Here is a 15,407-nt window from a genome sequence, read left to right as displayed (position 1 = left end):
TACTGCGAAAGAGAAACTCATTTTGATCACACAATTATGTGACTGATTGAAAAGAAATAGGTTCGTTCAAACGGTAACCGTTTTTAAATAAAAATATAACTGATGTGCAGGTTATTGGTGAAGGTGGGCCACCGAAATTGGCACTAGATGACTATGTGATTGCAATGGAGGGAAGAACATGGGCAGTTGTGCGCGCGCATTATCCTGAGTTTATGCCAACCGTCCTGAGTAAAGGTAAATTATTTATTCAGTTTATAAGTAACCTTTTTTCCCATAGAATTTTCAATGGTGTTTCCAGGTCAAGTTGATATAATTATTATTATGTGAGTTACCTCCTGGAATGTGAATGAAACATAAATGTTCTTTAATCTATACATATTTTTATCCCCTCGCTATCATATATTAAATATATTTTAGACCGATCGTTCTTGTTAAGTTGAACAAGACATGCCAAGATTTACGAACGATGTGTCACTCGAATGATTGGCTCAGTTGGTAAGAGTGCTAGGACATACCCGAGAGGCGCGAGGATAAGTCCCGCATCGTCCATAAATTTTGGTACAAATTAGACTTGTATATTTAATCCCAGAAGTAGGGGATATCACTTAAAAATAATACACTGCTTAGATTAAGTTAGCATAAATAATATTTTGACTGGTTCAAAAGCCCTAAATGTTTTATAGTCGAACATTTTCTAGAGTGAATAAGCTCAAACTATTGGAGGAAGTCCCAAATCTATTAATATTTTTTCCCTCTTCCTCTGCCTACCTGGGAGGCGGTTTAGTAACATTACGAAACCTACTAAACATGATGATTTTTTTTGTTGAAGGCATGATATTCGGCCGTTTCGGGCCAGATCAGAAAACGCAGCTGATCACGTCGATACAAGGCGAGGGCTTGATCGTGGGTATGTGCGGAGACGGGGCCAACGACTGTGGAGCGCTCAAGGCGGCACACGTGGGCATCTCGCTGTCTGAAGCCGATGCTTCCGGTAAAGTTACACCACTTTAGGGACTACGCGCACTTATCCAGCTCTTTTCAGCTTTTGTCCATAGAAAACAACAATTTTGTATGGAGACGTGTACGCTTCGATTCAGCTTTCCGCGTCCATTCTGCTTTTGCCAGCCTAAAATGAGGATAAATGTGTTCTTATTATGCGAATGCTATAGAGAGCGTTCGGCGCTGTTCCGCCGCGTACAGCGCTGTTCGCTGTCGAATGCGGCGGAACAGCTCTTTACAGGGATGGTTCGCGACTCCTTGTCGACAAGTTGCGACCTGTATTGTTCCTGCGTTGATTTGACGTAATCATTATGCACGCAAAGATTAAAGAGTGCAGGCGTGATTTAAAGTTCCGTACGCGGCTGATAGAAGCAGGGCTGTATAAGTGTGACCAAACTCGTTCAGCGAAACGCGAATGGAGCTGAATAAGTGCGCGTAGTCCCTTATCCTATAGTTTTGTAAAATTATCTTAAAGGTGCGTACAGACTAGTGAAACGTAACATGAATTTATGTTCGGTGTAAGCGTAGACGCATAGCACGCTCTTACCGCGCATTCACTACGAACCAACCACGTACAGTGCTCCCAAATTAATAATGCGCATACAAATTTTCGCTAATGGGCGTATTCCCGGAAACACCCGAATCATTCAATCGTAAGAGCCCTAAACAATGCACTTGCATTTTGCACCTTGTGCGAAAGATATATGATTCAAATCATGTGTTCACAATACGAAAACAAATCGGGTGGTCGGCTGTGGTAGCCGGTCAGTCAGTCGTCTTTAAGTATTGGTGCCGACTGCACGTGTTCAGTCTATGTGGAATTATATAGAGCTCCTATTACACACCCCTCTTGCCTCTTATTGTTGTAATATAATTCTACTAAATTATGCAAAAGTAATGCATTTTACTCTATATAGATATCGTCTCCCGACGGTCGGGAAATACGACCGTTGCCGAAAAGTGGCGAAGATCTGTATGCGCATTATTAATTTGGGATCACTGTATGTCTGTTTCCAGCCATTCAGTCGCGGTCGCGCCTCTTTGTGTTCGAACTCACCGACAAATCACAGGTCATTCCGCGCGACGCTTATAATGCTCAGTAGGCCGATTCACGTATATTCTAAGGATCCAAAAATCGTTGCAGTTCAGAAGTCGTCCTATTGAAACTTGGTCAAAAGTTGATATTCACGTATTGATTCGATAGGACGACAACTCAATAGGACTGAAACTCAGCTAATTCTACTATTCCTTTTACATTTTCCACCTTATTCTTTAAAATATGTTTATTATGATATCAGAGTCTTTTGCTCAGTTACTAGTACTCAACCTAACAATATTTGAAGCCGTAGAATAGTAAAAAGGTAAGGTATAATTATTTTTCTACAGAAATTAATAGGCTGAAAATGAAGAGTCGTACCCAAATGGTTGTAATAAAAGAAAACCGCCGTAGGTACATAAAGTCAAACTGGATTTTCGCCCAAGTGTAGATAACTCTTTCTCGTCTCGTTTTGTTCAATTAATTAAAATGAGGTCGAAGAAGATTGTAACCGTGCCTCAGCTTGAATTACTAACTGAGCTATTTTAGTTTTTCCATAGAAGCTGTATTAAGTACCTACAATATTTAATAAATAATTAAGTAGGTATTTAATTAGTCCAATAACATAGGTAAAGGTAAATAAATACCTTCTCTTTATTCTATCTCTTCCATCCTGAGTATGAGGAAAATAAATATGTTTTTTTAAATAACTCAACATCATTGAGTGCTTTAGTCGCCTGTCGCACTGCTCTAGACACTGTAGGTTGAGATACCTACTGAGTTGAAATTACTCTGACCAACAATCGTTTGGTAAGATCCTGTAGCATAAAATTCTAGTGCTATTAATACCTATAGTGTAAAAAAGCACATGATTTTATAAATTTTTTAATTAAAGTCTTAAATATAGTAAATATCTAGTCAGATGAGCAGGTACGTACCTACTAAGATCTTTCTCGGTAACTACCAACCTAAATAGGAAGCTAAGTATAGTATTACGCTCTCATAGAATTAGAGGAACGAGGTCTTCAATAAGACCAAGGACTAAATCCTTGGTAAAATGAAATGTTTTCACGGACTCCGTATCTGTCAAAGCAAAATATTTGTTGATCCTCATATTATTTCGGCGTCGACGTTCTCTTCGCCGGTTTTCCCTTTAGGAAAGATCCAAAAGTAGCCAAAACAAGCTGATATTCATGTTTATGAAAAAACTTTCAACAGCCAACAACTGCAAATTACTAACTTCAGTTCAGCGTCTTCTCAGACGTTCGATTTGACATTAAATCGTTGGTAACCGATTCTCAAAAGATAGCAGAATACCACTGACACATCGATTGAAGTCCGTCTAGCTGACGTGAATACGCTTTAGCGATTTTTGGATAGGATCGTTTCTCGACCGTGCGATTTAAATCACGTGAGTACGAATCGTAGGTGAACGACAGATGTCGCTGCGTTATCGCTCATATAAAATTACGTGAATCGGGCCGCTGTGCGCGTGAAATGCATATTTTGCACGCACAAGACGTCTAAACTATGAGAAATTATTACAAAGTGTGTTACCTTGATACATTGCAGCATTGTGTGTTGGCGAATTCTTTCATTGCATTGATAGTTTTAATATTACGTTTCACCAATCTGTACGCACCATAAGAGGGCTCTTGCGCGTCCCAGTATGAATACCGCGAAGGGCTAAAACTAATTGTTTCATCCGGCACGATGCTTCGAAAATAAACTCGGTCGGCATTCGGTCGCTGGTCACACGGAAAACGAGAAATAATATACATAAAGGCATAAAAGCCATTTATTTTCTCAAAATTGAATCCTTTAGAATGATTTTTGATGTCATTTCTAATATACTAGATACTACTACCGCTTCGGAAACAAATGGCGCTCTGAGAGAGTAGAAGCGGCGCAAGAAACTGTCCTAGCGTTATTTTTTTGTGCTCTTTTTAAGTAAATATACAATACTGTCATTGCTATTGCTATTAAATAATCATAATCTAGTTCCAAGCTGTCTAATCACTTATATATTCAGCTGTGGAGTGTAGGATTTACGACAAAGCCATTTATTAATAGTTATTTATGCAACTGTTGTGTAATAAGGGGTATTAAAACACGAATGTGAATTTATCTAACGAGGCGAAGCCGAGTGTGATAATAGTATCACATGAGTGTTTTAATAACTAATTATCAATAGTTGCATACAAGACTTCATCTACACCCATAATATGAATCCTCTAAAAGATTCCGAAACAGTTAGCTTACTGCTAACATTAAAACAGCCAGTCCTAGTAGTAACCTAATATCATCCATTATTGATTATATACAAATAAACTAAGTATTAATGAAATAATTATTTATTTTAGTAGTAATTTACATTTTGTATAGTGCAATAATTAAAATTCATTTGAATATTATGTTCTTTTGGAAATTAATCGCTCATTTTTTGTAAACAAAACAATAAAAATATCGAAGAAAAATGGCGGGGATTCGAATAACATACTTTTTTTACGGCACGCGACGTTCTGGTGGTGTGGAAAGCGCGTAAACCAAAATGTTCTTTTTTTGAAATTCATACAGATGCCATGCATCGAGCAATAAGAATGTGGCTGTCTGTTAAAACTCTTTGAGCATGTAGGGAATGAAAAAATGAGTGTTGTTATGGAATTCAGTACAACATTACAACATTCTTTTGGGTGATGTAATGGTTATTAGAACATTGGGTGTTTTAATGTTGGCAATAAGCTAACTGTTTCAGAATCTTTAATAGAGGATTTATTGCATGGGTGTAGATAAACATTTAAATTTATTTATAGATAATGCCTGAACAGTGGCTGAGACTTTAATATAAAAGTGTATACATATCATATTTTAAAGTATTGGTACGTGTTTCAATTCGCAGTGGCAGCACCATTCACATCGCAGGAACAGAATATAAGATGCGTGAAGTTGTTGGCTTTGGAAGGGCGATGCGCACTCAGCACTTCGTTCGCTATCTTCAAGTACATGGCTCTCTACTCTCTGATACAGTTCTTCTCCATACTCATTCTATATAACGTAAGTAACTGGGTGAAAAAAAGTTTTAAATAAACATTGTAAACGGCAGGGCATATCAATTACCATCAGCTGAACGGCCTGCTCGTCTTGTTATTTTCATAAAAATAAAAATAAAATGTAAATATCTATATTTCTATTTCTACTTGGGTGTGACATCGCTTAATTGTTTTGTTTTCTAGTTCTACTCGATCCTCGGCAACAACCAGTTCCTGTACATCGACCTGGTGCTCACGACGGCCCTGGCGCTGTCCCTGGGTCGTGCGGGCCCGGGTCCGCTCCTGACGCGTCGTACTCCGCCCGTGTCGCTGGTAGCGGCCCGCTCTCTGTTGCCACTCGCGCTGCAGGTCGCACTCGTCCTACTTGTACAACTAGCCGCCACCGTACTACTGTTCTTGCAGCCCTGGTGAGCTCGCTTTGATTGTAATAATAAGATTAATAGTATTAGTTATTTATGCAACTGTTGTGTGATAAGAGGCATTAAAACACGAATGTAGCCACAACCTGAGAGTTGAACAAAGCATACAAGATTTTATGACGATACGTCACTCGAACGATTGGCTCAGTTGGAAGAGCACTGGCACGGAACGCCAGAGGTCAAGGGTTCGAGTCCCACATCGTTCTTAAAATTTTGTTTTTCAAATTTTTATCACTTTACAAACATAAAAAATTGTTTACACGAATGTGGGTTTATCACATATGATAATAGTATCACATGAATGTTTTAATACCTAATTATCAACAGTTGCATACAAGACTTTGTCTACACCCATAATGTGAATCCTCTATAAAAGATTCTGAAACAGTTAGCTTACTGCTTACATTAAAAAAGCCAGTCCTAGTAACCTTTATATCATTCAAACGAGTGTTGTAATGTTGTACTGAATTTTATTACAACACTCGTTTGGATGATGTAATGGTTATTAGTACATTATAGCATATAGCATGGGTGTAGATATAATATGATACATATGAGCTAAGTTGCTCATTATACACGAGGCTGTGGGTTGCAATCAATCAGCCGAGTATCAAGTGAGCATGTTGTTCACGAGTTTCATACGCACTTATTCAACAAAATAATAACAACCAATCAGAAAGCATTTTGACATTCATTTAGATTCATTAGACATTTTTATGAGCTTATCAACTGAACCAACCGTTCGAGTGAAGCATGGTTTGTAAATCGCCCTGACCGCCTAGATGCATAGCATTTATCCACGTGTGATTCACAAAAATCTGTCTTCCTCGTAAAACCAATCGATAAAATCTTAAACACAGATATTAAATTTAAAAACAAATATTTTGGTTTTAATCCCACAACCTGAGAGTTGAACAAGATATACCAAGAGTTACGAACCATGCGGCACTCGAAAGGTTGGCTCAGTTGTTAAGAGCGCTCGGACGGAACCCGTGAGGTCTCGGGTTCGAGCGTTCCCGTATCATTCATAAATTTTGGTTACAGTTTTATTTTGTATAATCTTATGTTTAATTATTTTTTACTTTGAATTATTTTTTTTTTATTTTTTTTCAGGTTTGTACCGGTACAAGGCGGGCCAGACGTTGAACAGGTGCTCTGCTGGGAGAATACTGTGATCTTCATTGTTTCTTCATTCCAGTACTTAATCATGGCATGCGTATATGCCAAAGGTTGGCCGTATAGGCAGCCATTCTGTGAAAATTGTAAGCACAGACAAATATTATATTATATTTATATATATTTTACTAGCCGTTACCCAGCGACGTCGTTCGCGTACGTATTTTAACGCCTTGGGTTACATTACTGGACTTTTAGTAGGGATCCCTAATTTTTTGTAAATATAATATAGCCTATAACACCCGGGCATAATGTAGCTTCCCAGCAGTGATAGAATTATTCAAATCGGTTCAGTAGTTGCGGAGCCTATTCAATGCAAACAAACAAACAAATTGCATGAATCGTGGTCGCGACGGGACTCGGCGGGGAATATATATCGTGAATACCCGTCATAATAATTATTACAATGTTAAAGTTCCGCTATAATAAAAGTTTAAAATACAATATTATATTATATTTTTTGTTTATTTCGATTAGCTTTTCTTAAATATCTAGTTGTTCCTGTAGGGGATGATATTGTATTTGAGTAATATTTAAAAAAGTAATGATATAAAAAGTTTTTATTGTGAAAATTTAATAGTTGTTAAATCATACTATGGGTGGCACGACCTTGTACGTCGGGCACCAGCCTAGCGAAACTCTCTAAGAACAAAAGCGATTCACTCGATTGTATGACACGTGCAGTCATTCATATACTGACAGATGACGGCTATAATCTTGTAAAAAACGGAGATAGCCGAAATCCACTACGTTTTTAGCAACTGTTCGTTTTCAAACTTGGCCGGATTATACTTCGTATTGATTTAAATATTGCATTAATGTGTATATGTCAGTTGTCACTGTCTCGTCCGCCCGGTCTGAGTCTGACAATTGATATAGCTAATATTATACAAATGATTTAGGCCCTCTTTAGTGTTAATTCCGCCAATATTTGTTTCTAAAATCAATTCAACACGTGTTTCGCCTCTACACGAGGCATCCTCAGGACGTGTTGTCTCGCCAAAATCTGGCACGAGACTGATCTCGACACGACAGAATTAACACTAAAGAGGGCCTAAATCATTTGTATAATTATGGATTTCCGCAAAGTAACGCCTAATTCAATAAATTTTCATAGCTAATATTCTTTATTGTTGCCATGTTAATGCAACTTCTCGCATAATAATAATTAATTTTAATGAAATTAATTAATAATTAATTGTATTGCTAACAACAATAATTCAATGATCAATTTGAACATGACAAATAAGACACACAATTTTTTTTTTTCAACAGTGGGAGGCTACTTTGCACAGGATGCCGGCTAGATAATGGGTACCACAACGGCGCCTATTTCTGCCGTGAAGCAGTAATTGTAAACATTACTGTGTTTCGGTCTGAAGGGCGCTGTAGTTAGTGAAATTATTGGGCAAATGAGACTTAACATCTTATGTCTCAAGGTGACGAACGCAATTGTAATGGCACTCAGAATTTGTGGGTTTTTCAAGAATCCTGAGTGGCACTGCATTGTAATGGGCAGGGCGTATCAATTACCATCAGCTGTACGTTCTGCTCGTCTCGCCCCCTTATTTTCAAAAAAAAAATATCAAAAAAATAGAAATCATAAGATTTTTTGTGTAATCGGATCCTATCTAGTGAACGTACAAAGACATGGCCCATTTTGAAATAACTTCTACTTGTCTATAGCACACTCAACTAATTCTTAAAAAAAAAATAAGTTAACGACAAATGCTCATACTCAATATTATATTTCAGATTACTTGGTGATAACGCTGCTAACTCAAGCCGCGTTCGTTTCTCTACTGCTGTTCTGTCCCTGGGAAGGTCTAGCAGAATACATGGAAGTGGAAGCGATGAAGTCTGTCCAATATGAACAGAACTACTTCAGAGTTTACATACTTCTTATTCCTGTTCTGCATATTATGTTAGCCGTCTCTGTCGAGGTAAATATTCACATCAATAACTAGCTGATACCCCGCGTCTTCGTCCGCGTACACACAGGAGGTCTATTCCGAATCGAAAGCCGAAGTTTCGGTCCGAAACGAAAGAACGACGAATTTCGAATTTCCGAAAAGCACTTCGGACCCGAATATAGTGGACGGATTTCGTTTCGGAACCATGGACCATAAAAAGTGAAGTAGTTACGATCATAATAATGTCAAGCAACGAAAAAGTCACTATCAAGTGAATTTGGGAATAAGATAAACGAATGACAAAATGTCTAATCACGAACTTCGTATCAATCTTCGGATCCGAAACATTTTCGTAATAGGAAAATACCGAAATTTCGTATTTCGATTTTGGTAATAGGGCTCCAGGACTGAGGACGTAGTAGCGACATTTCAATAATTAAAATTTTAAAATAAAAGAACACTTAATATATGTAATTTTTATGAAATATATAATTATGAAAGGATCGTTCACGTTCCACTATCAAGGCCGTTTCACGTGCATGATGCATGGACCAGCTAACGCTTTCCTTCTACGCTTCTTTTAGGGAAGATTACAACCTCCACTTTGATGCCGCTACGAGCAATGCTATAGTCCATGCTTAGATCATTGAAACATCGAAAAAAATGAGGTTAACAATTAACTAATATTTTGAGCAATGCATACACATTAACACAAAATGACACATTATTATCGGTTGTCTAGCGGCAAGAGACTAACTATAAGTATAAATTATCTAAGAGTTTATTTCTCTTGTTTCAGGCTACACTGTCTGACCCCCGATTCTTCAGCAGCATATACAACGCGTTTCGGATATGCTCGCGGAGGAAGGAGGAGCACTCCGGAGACGCTGAGTGTCCGCTCTGGCCACCTTCACCCACACACCCGCCCTGCTGACATTTTGTCTGTACTTAGTTAATTATTACAATTTTATATACCTAACCTACGCGCGTTGAAACAGGCCTATTACCGTCTGCGTGACGTCATCAAGTGGTGAACAGTAGACGAAACTACATATAACCCAGTAGACTCCATATATAATACTAATATAGTAAGGCCAACAAGACAAGATAAAGAATGTAAACAAAGTTTCAGGGGTTCGAAACTGTTTCATTGATATCTTTGAATATTGAAAATAAAAATATTTCAAAGGTTGCCTTACATTGCCAGGCTGTGATTGCAGTGAGTAGCTGTTTATTTTAATTATTTAAATGAACAACTACTCACTATAGCCAAAACTAACAGTAATGGATTAATAATAACAAAAAACGAAGTAAATACGACGAAAAATTACATATTACTTGGAACGCAATCCAAACAGGAATGAACTTGTTCACAAAATGGCGGATCAAATGTTTACAACTGCGGTACTGACTGCTTTCGTGTATCACACGACACGCAACGAAAGCTATCGTCGACCAACCAACGCTATTACTGCGTACGAGTGATAGGGACAGAGATAATAATTACTCGCTATCCCAATGTTACTCAGCAACGGTCTGTTTGTTTACATTATTTATCTTGTCTCGTTGGCCTTAGCATATATACATATCCGCAATACAAAACATTTAGTCAACAAACTAAGGTAAGAGGGCGCTGGGTACTGATTGCTCATTGGTCTAGTAATAATCACCACATGTGGTAAACAATCGATATTCGTTGTTCAGAATTATGTAAGAACAAGTTTATAAGGTGGTATCCGAAAGCGTTCACCCTTTATTAGGCATAGACGGAGTCTGATGCTGATGATGATAGTGGGTTATGACGTCACAAAGATGGCGGACTGTTCCTATATCAACGCGCGTGGTTTATACATATAAGCGCAATTGGTGAAATGTTTCGTATGTAATAAATGTCCATTTCAGCGTGCGGCACTCCTGATGGTAAAGTTAAAGTGTACTGTCAGTTTTGAGACCATCGTAGGAGAATTTATACATGTTGCGAAGTTGGTGAACAACTTTAAAAGTACGTTTCAAACGTAGAAAATAAGTACTACCAAAGAATAACATGTGAATTAGAAAAATTGTGGGTTTTTTTAATGAATTAAACTGGCAGTTCTTTCTTTAATTCGAGGCGAATAGCTGGAATATTAAAGTTTGAAAGTACAAACGATGTTATAACAAGTGGAAGGCTTCGTTGTACTGAACGCCGGGCTCACCAGCGGTACTTTGCCGCGAAGCAAGAATATGCTATTATTATTATTGTGTTTCATTTTGAAGTGCGCCATAGCTAGTGAAGTTACGGGGCTAATGAGACCTAACATCTTTTGTCTCGAAATGACGAGCGCAATTGCGATGCCGCCATTGATGTTTAATAAACAACTATAGACTCAATATCGCCTATTAAAAGGTTGTCATAAAATGTCCGAGCGGGTTGTATATTCGTTTACATTAACTTATACAGATAAAATAAAAGCATTCATTCAAATTAACGCCTTATTTCGTGGCAGTAATGTTCAAAGTCGTAACTCTCATCAGAAGCTTGGACGAGAATGCGAGGCTAGGATATTTAGTTGTAGCAATTTAGCCAACTGATTAAAAGCGTCAAGTAAATCGACAATTTTTTTAATTTAAAGGCGCACGGTAAGTGTTTACCTTTGGATAGGTTTTTTCTGAAAATTTGGTATTGCGTGGCGTTGTATTCAAAGCGCGGTCGAAACACAACTGTACGAACACTCTGCCTAATAGACGAGTTTTGCTTCAGACAATTTTTGAGCGTGATGGTGATTCTTGTTATTTACTATACGTCAATGGATGCCGCTCATTAATTCAGGTTAATTCAAGAATCCTGAGTGGCACCGCCCATTAAAATAATGAGCGGGGCTTATCACTTACCATCAATTATTGAAGTCTTGCTTTAAATTATTGAAGTTGTTAGAATATTTTCGTCTCAAATTTTATAAGTTCTGACATTTGTTTTTGCCATAACTGTTAATAACCAATTTGAAGACGGTTAACTGGCTGAAAACGTTACTCTAACTCCGCAAGATTTACACGCCAATGTCACACTATGGGATGACGCACGCTTATTTGGTTATTTTATGATAATAAAAATACCCTGTTAAAAATGTTGAATTAGTCTTAATTTATATAATATATCGTTAGGCGAACGCGAAATGATCGGAAATTCAGACGCAGCGATCTTGTTTTTATATTATCCTACTAATATTATAAATGTGAAAGTTTGTATGTCTGGATGTATGTTTGAACTTCTTTAACGCAAACACTACTGAATGGATTTTGATGAAACTTTGCAGTAATATAGCTTACACACCAGATTAACATATGGGCTATAATTTATAAAATTATTGTGTGAATTATCTATACATTTAAATAAAATTGGAGTGTCTGTTTGTAATATTGATATAACAGTTTTTAACTAAATGTATATTATGAATACATATACGGTACATACACTAAAATAATTTTTTTTACAATTACAAGTCTGTCTGTCTGTCTGTCTGTTTGTTCCTGCTAATCCGGCGACTTTTATTGGCAGGTAGCTGATGTAATAAGGAGTGACTTAGGCTACGTTTATTTTAGAAAAATAAAGCAATGTCCATGAAACGGTCTTACTCTAAAAATAATTTATATGGCAAAACAACGTTTGCCGGATCAACTAGTTATACAATATATATATAAAAATATATTGTATCAAAGTGATCTGCAACTTGGATATGTTCCATCACCTCTTTCTAGCCTTCCCTAACAGGCCTTAATAATAATAAAATAATCAATCCCTTATTATACAATTTACGATTAACTTTTTTTTTATTTTTAGTCAACTGTCCCTGTTGTTATCTTATTTTTTGGCGGCTGTTGTTACGATCTTTTTCTTTATCTTTCGTTTTGTGTGATGTTTACAAATGCAATAAACTACAATAATCCGAAAAAAAATTGCCACAGATAAACAGCCAGGCTAGTACGGACTAGGCTAGTGTTATATTTTTGACTCCTACTCCTCTACGTTTATCTATCATTTATATAGCCACGATCACTAATATTTTGTTATTTTTTTCACATATACTTTATTGATTTTTTGAAAAAGTCTATACCTTATGGCCTGAAAAAGCATTTTATACCGTACTAAATGTCGCCAAAAAAACAGCTTTTTTTGGTGCCACATTGTCTTTGGCTAAATATAGGTTAGGTATGGTAGGTTCATAGAAATATTAGGTAAAAAATTATAACTATGTAATTATACTATATAACATAAATATTATTTCCATGTTTGAATCGTTAGACTTAACATTTTAACGTTAAGTTATAAAAAAATCTTATTAATATAATTTGCCAAGATGCTGCTTAATTAATATTTAGTACTGAATTTTTACAAATAACAAATTTCACGACTGTTTCGTTAGTTGAGCGCAAGTGCCGACAGGTCCGAAGGCCCCCCCTCCTCTTCTTCTTTCCAAGCCTCGCGATTTGCGCCTAATCCGGGAGTTCGCGCCACAATAATAATTACTTAACATTCGGTTGAATTTACTAAGCTGTTAATTAATATTTATTTTAAATATTTTTTGATGTTTTTAGTTTTTCTTTTGGTACGTTATGGCAAAAATTATCTGAGTGATTATTTACGATGCGCGCCACACCAAACCATTTGTATCACACTTCAGCTAACAAGACTCTTGTAACTAATATATTTACAGAACCACAACCAAAATTTCAATTCTATTATTATATTTTAGTATTGAAATAATTTAATGATATTTAATTACGTTACTTAACTAAATTATGCGGTATAATAATATTTTTATTGGTTGTATTTAATACTTTAATCTTTATTACAATATTGGTTTTTCTACAAACTTAAAATAGCACGAGGAATATATTTTGAAGGATTTTTGATTTATTACACCAAAGAAGAATAGCTTCTTGTGTGCGTGCATAAGTACATGCTCATTTTCTTATATGATCGCCAAATATCGTCCTTTAATATCGTTTGTGTCTTACTGTCTCCACTAGCCTAAGCGAAGTGGCGCTCTCTGATCCGCGGTACGATGTAGATCGGCGCGATTTTGGTGCTCGCACAGCGTTCTGTCAATGCGTATTATTTTACGTGTATTAATAAATTGCTTATAATTACGATGATTTTGATTGAATGTATCTGAAAGCTATTGAAACAAGCTATAAGAAAATGCAAAATAAACCATCTTATAAATAAAATAAGGGTTAGAACTTGGCGAGGGAGTATGGTGCCGTACGGCACACTCGGTTTTGGTGTATCTGAAAAATCTAGTGCCCTAGTCTAGGGGCACTGCCGATGTGGGAAGGCCTAGTCCTGCAGTATATTTACGATCGCGTCTGAGTTTCTTGTTGTTGCGCGTATTATTTTAACGTAGTGTGCGTATGTATGTTAAATTAAGTACATGAATCTGTTATTATCATTGTGTTTTTGCAGTTTGAGTATTGGTTTCCTTTTTATGATTGTCGAGGCGTTCGGCTTCAACTTGAAGTTGTTTTATTATTTCATGCAATTCAAAATATATATATTTTGTTTTTGTATCACTTGTTGAACAGAATCTGCCAATCATTGGAAAATACCTCTGACTTGAGCATAATGTGCGCAAGTAAGTGTAAACTCCGCGGGTCTTGATTTAAAGATAGAATTGCATTGGATAAAATCTATCATCGTAAAACGTGGTATATTTTTCAAATTTCAAATTCAAATATTTTTATTCGAAATAGGATGTGACATCTCATATTGAAAGTCAAAAACTACCCATTCCAAAACGAATGCCTCAGACCTGATAAAAACGGGCGCAACCAATTCAGCGGGCTTTTTTTTCTTTGAAAAAATATGTTTACAAAGTAATATTGTACAATCAAACTTATTATTTAATAACAGACTGTGTTAGTTTTGTATGTACCAACCCTAGTGCTTCGCCCAGGACACCGCTGAGTTACGCTTCTGTTCTACTACTTGTATTATGAGAATGGTTTCATAGTCCGAACGTCACCAGCAAATTAATTAGTATAATATTATGTATTGACATTGTTATATTAAAAGCTGTGACCTGTATAAATACCACTGGACAGGTTGTTCCATATGTTTGACAGCAAATTTTGTGTGCCTATTTGAAGCGCCACTCGCGAGCGTCCAAAGAACTAATTTTGACGTATAATACAAATGGCTGCGGAGGAACGTACAACAATGAAGCATTCCATTTTAAATTAATTTCATTAGTTTTCCGTATTATTTATACTTCCAAGAATAACGTAATAAAGTACACAATTTTTTTTTGTTAATAATTTCCCACCATCTATCGATGTTTGCTGAGGTTGTCATCACTAATTTTAGTACCGCAAACTCTCGCTATATGGCCAACAGCGCCAAAATGGCGAATATCAAACAGGCACATAAGCACTTTGACAGCTGCCAGTCCGGTGGTATATAGTAGAGGTCAGTGGTTAAAAGTTGATAAGTAATAAAATTTGTATGCCAAATTTTCATGGTTGACGTTATGAATATATTATGTACTTTAATGTTTGTAAGATATACTTAATACGTGTTCCTGTTGAACACGACCATCTGTTACTTACATTAGCAACCAAATACTTAATTTACATTATTTGCACTTTATAGCGATAATTTATAGTTGTAGTCAATAAAAATAAGTAATGTACACTATTTATGTATTTTATTAGCATTTCTATGGATTATGGATTGGATGTTTAAAGCAATTATTAGTAGTAATATGTGACAATCGTTCATTTATATTGTTGATTTGTTTAAAAATTAATTCTAAAACAATCGTAATAAAATTAACAG

At 36.3% G+C, this 15,407-nt stretch overlaps 1 protein-coding gene across 2 annotated transcripts in view; it reads left to right on the top strand.

Annotated features, from left to right (window-relative positions):
- LOC126977446 (polyamine-transporting ATPase 13A3-like) overlaps positions 1–12,571 on the top strand; it is a 40,361-nt gene extending 27,790 nt beyond the window's left edge. For both annotated transcript variants that reach the window (XM_050826237.1, XM_050826238.1), the window contains 7 exons: positions 111–234; positions 830–991; positions 4,935–5,089; positions 5,269–5,492; positions 6,618–6,766; positions 8,436–8,623; positions 9,393–12,571. In XM_050826237.1, coding sequence (XP_050682194.1) covers positions 111–234; positions 830–991; positions 4,935–5,089; positions 5,269–5,492; positions 6,618–6,766; positions 8,436–8,623; positions 9,393–9,527 — 1,137 coding nt within the window. In that variant the 3' untranslated portion in view covers positions 9,528–12,571. The remainder of the gene's footprint in view (positions 1–110; positions 235–829; positions 992–4,934; positions 5,090–5,268; positions 5,493–6,617; positions 6,767–8,435; positions 8,624–9,392) is intronic.
- The last annotated feature ends 2,836 nt before the right edge of the window (positions 12,572–15,407 follow it).

The sequence above is a fragment of the Leptidea sinapis genome, chromosome 45, assembly GCF_905404315.1.
Source record: "Leptidea sinapis chromosome 45, ilLepSina1.1, whole genome shotgun sequence".
Classification (NCBI taxonomy): Eukaryota; Metazoa; Arthropoda; class Insecta; order Lepidoptera; family Pieridae; genus Leptidea; species Leptidea sinapis.
Note: the sequence above shows the minus strand (reverse complement) of the source record. Positions and strands in the feature narration are given on the sequence as shown.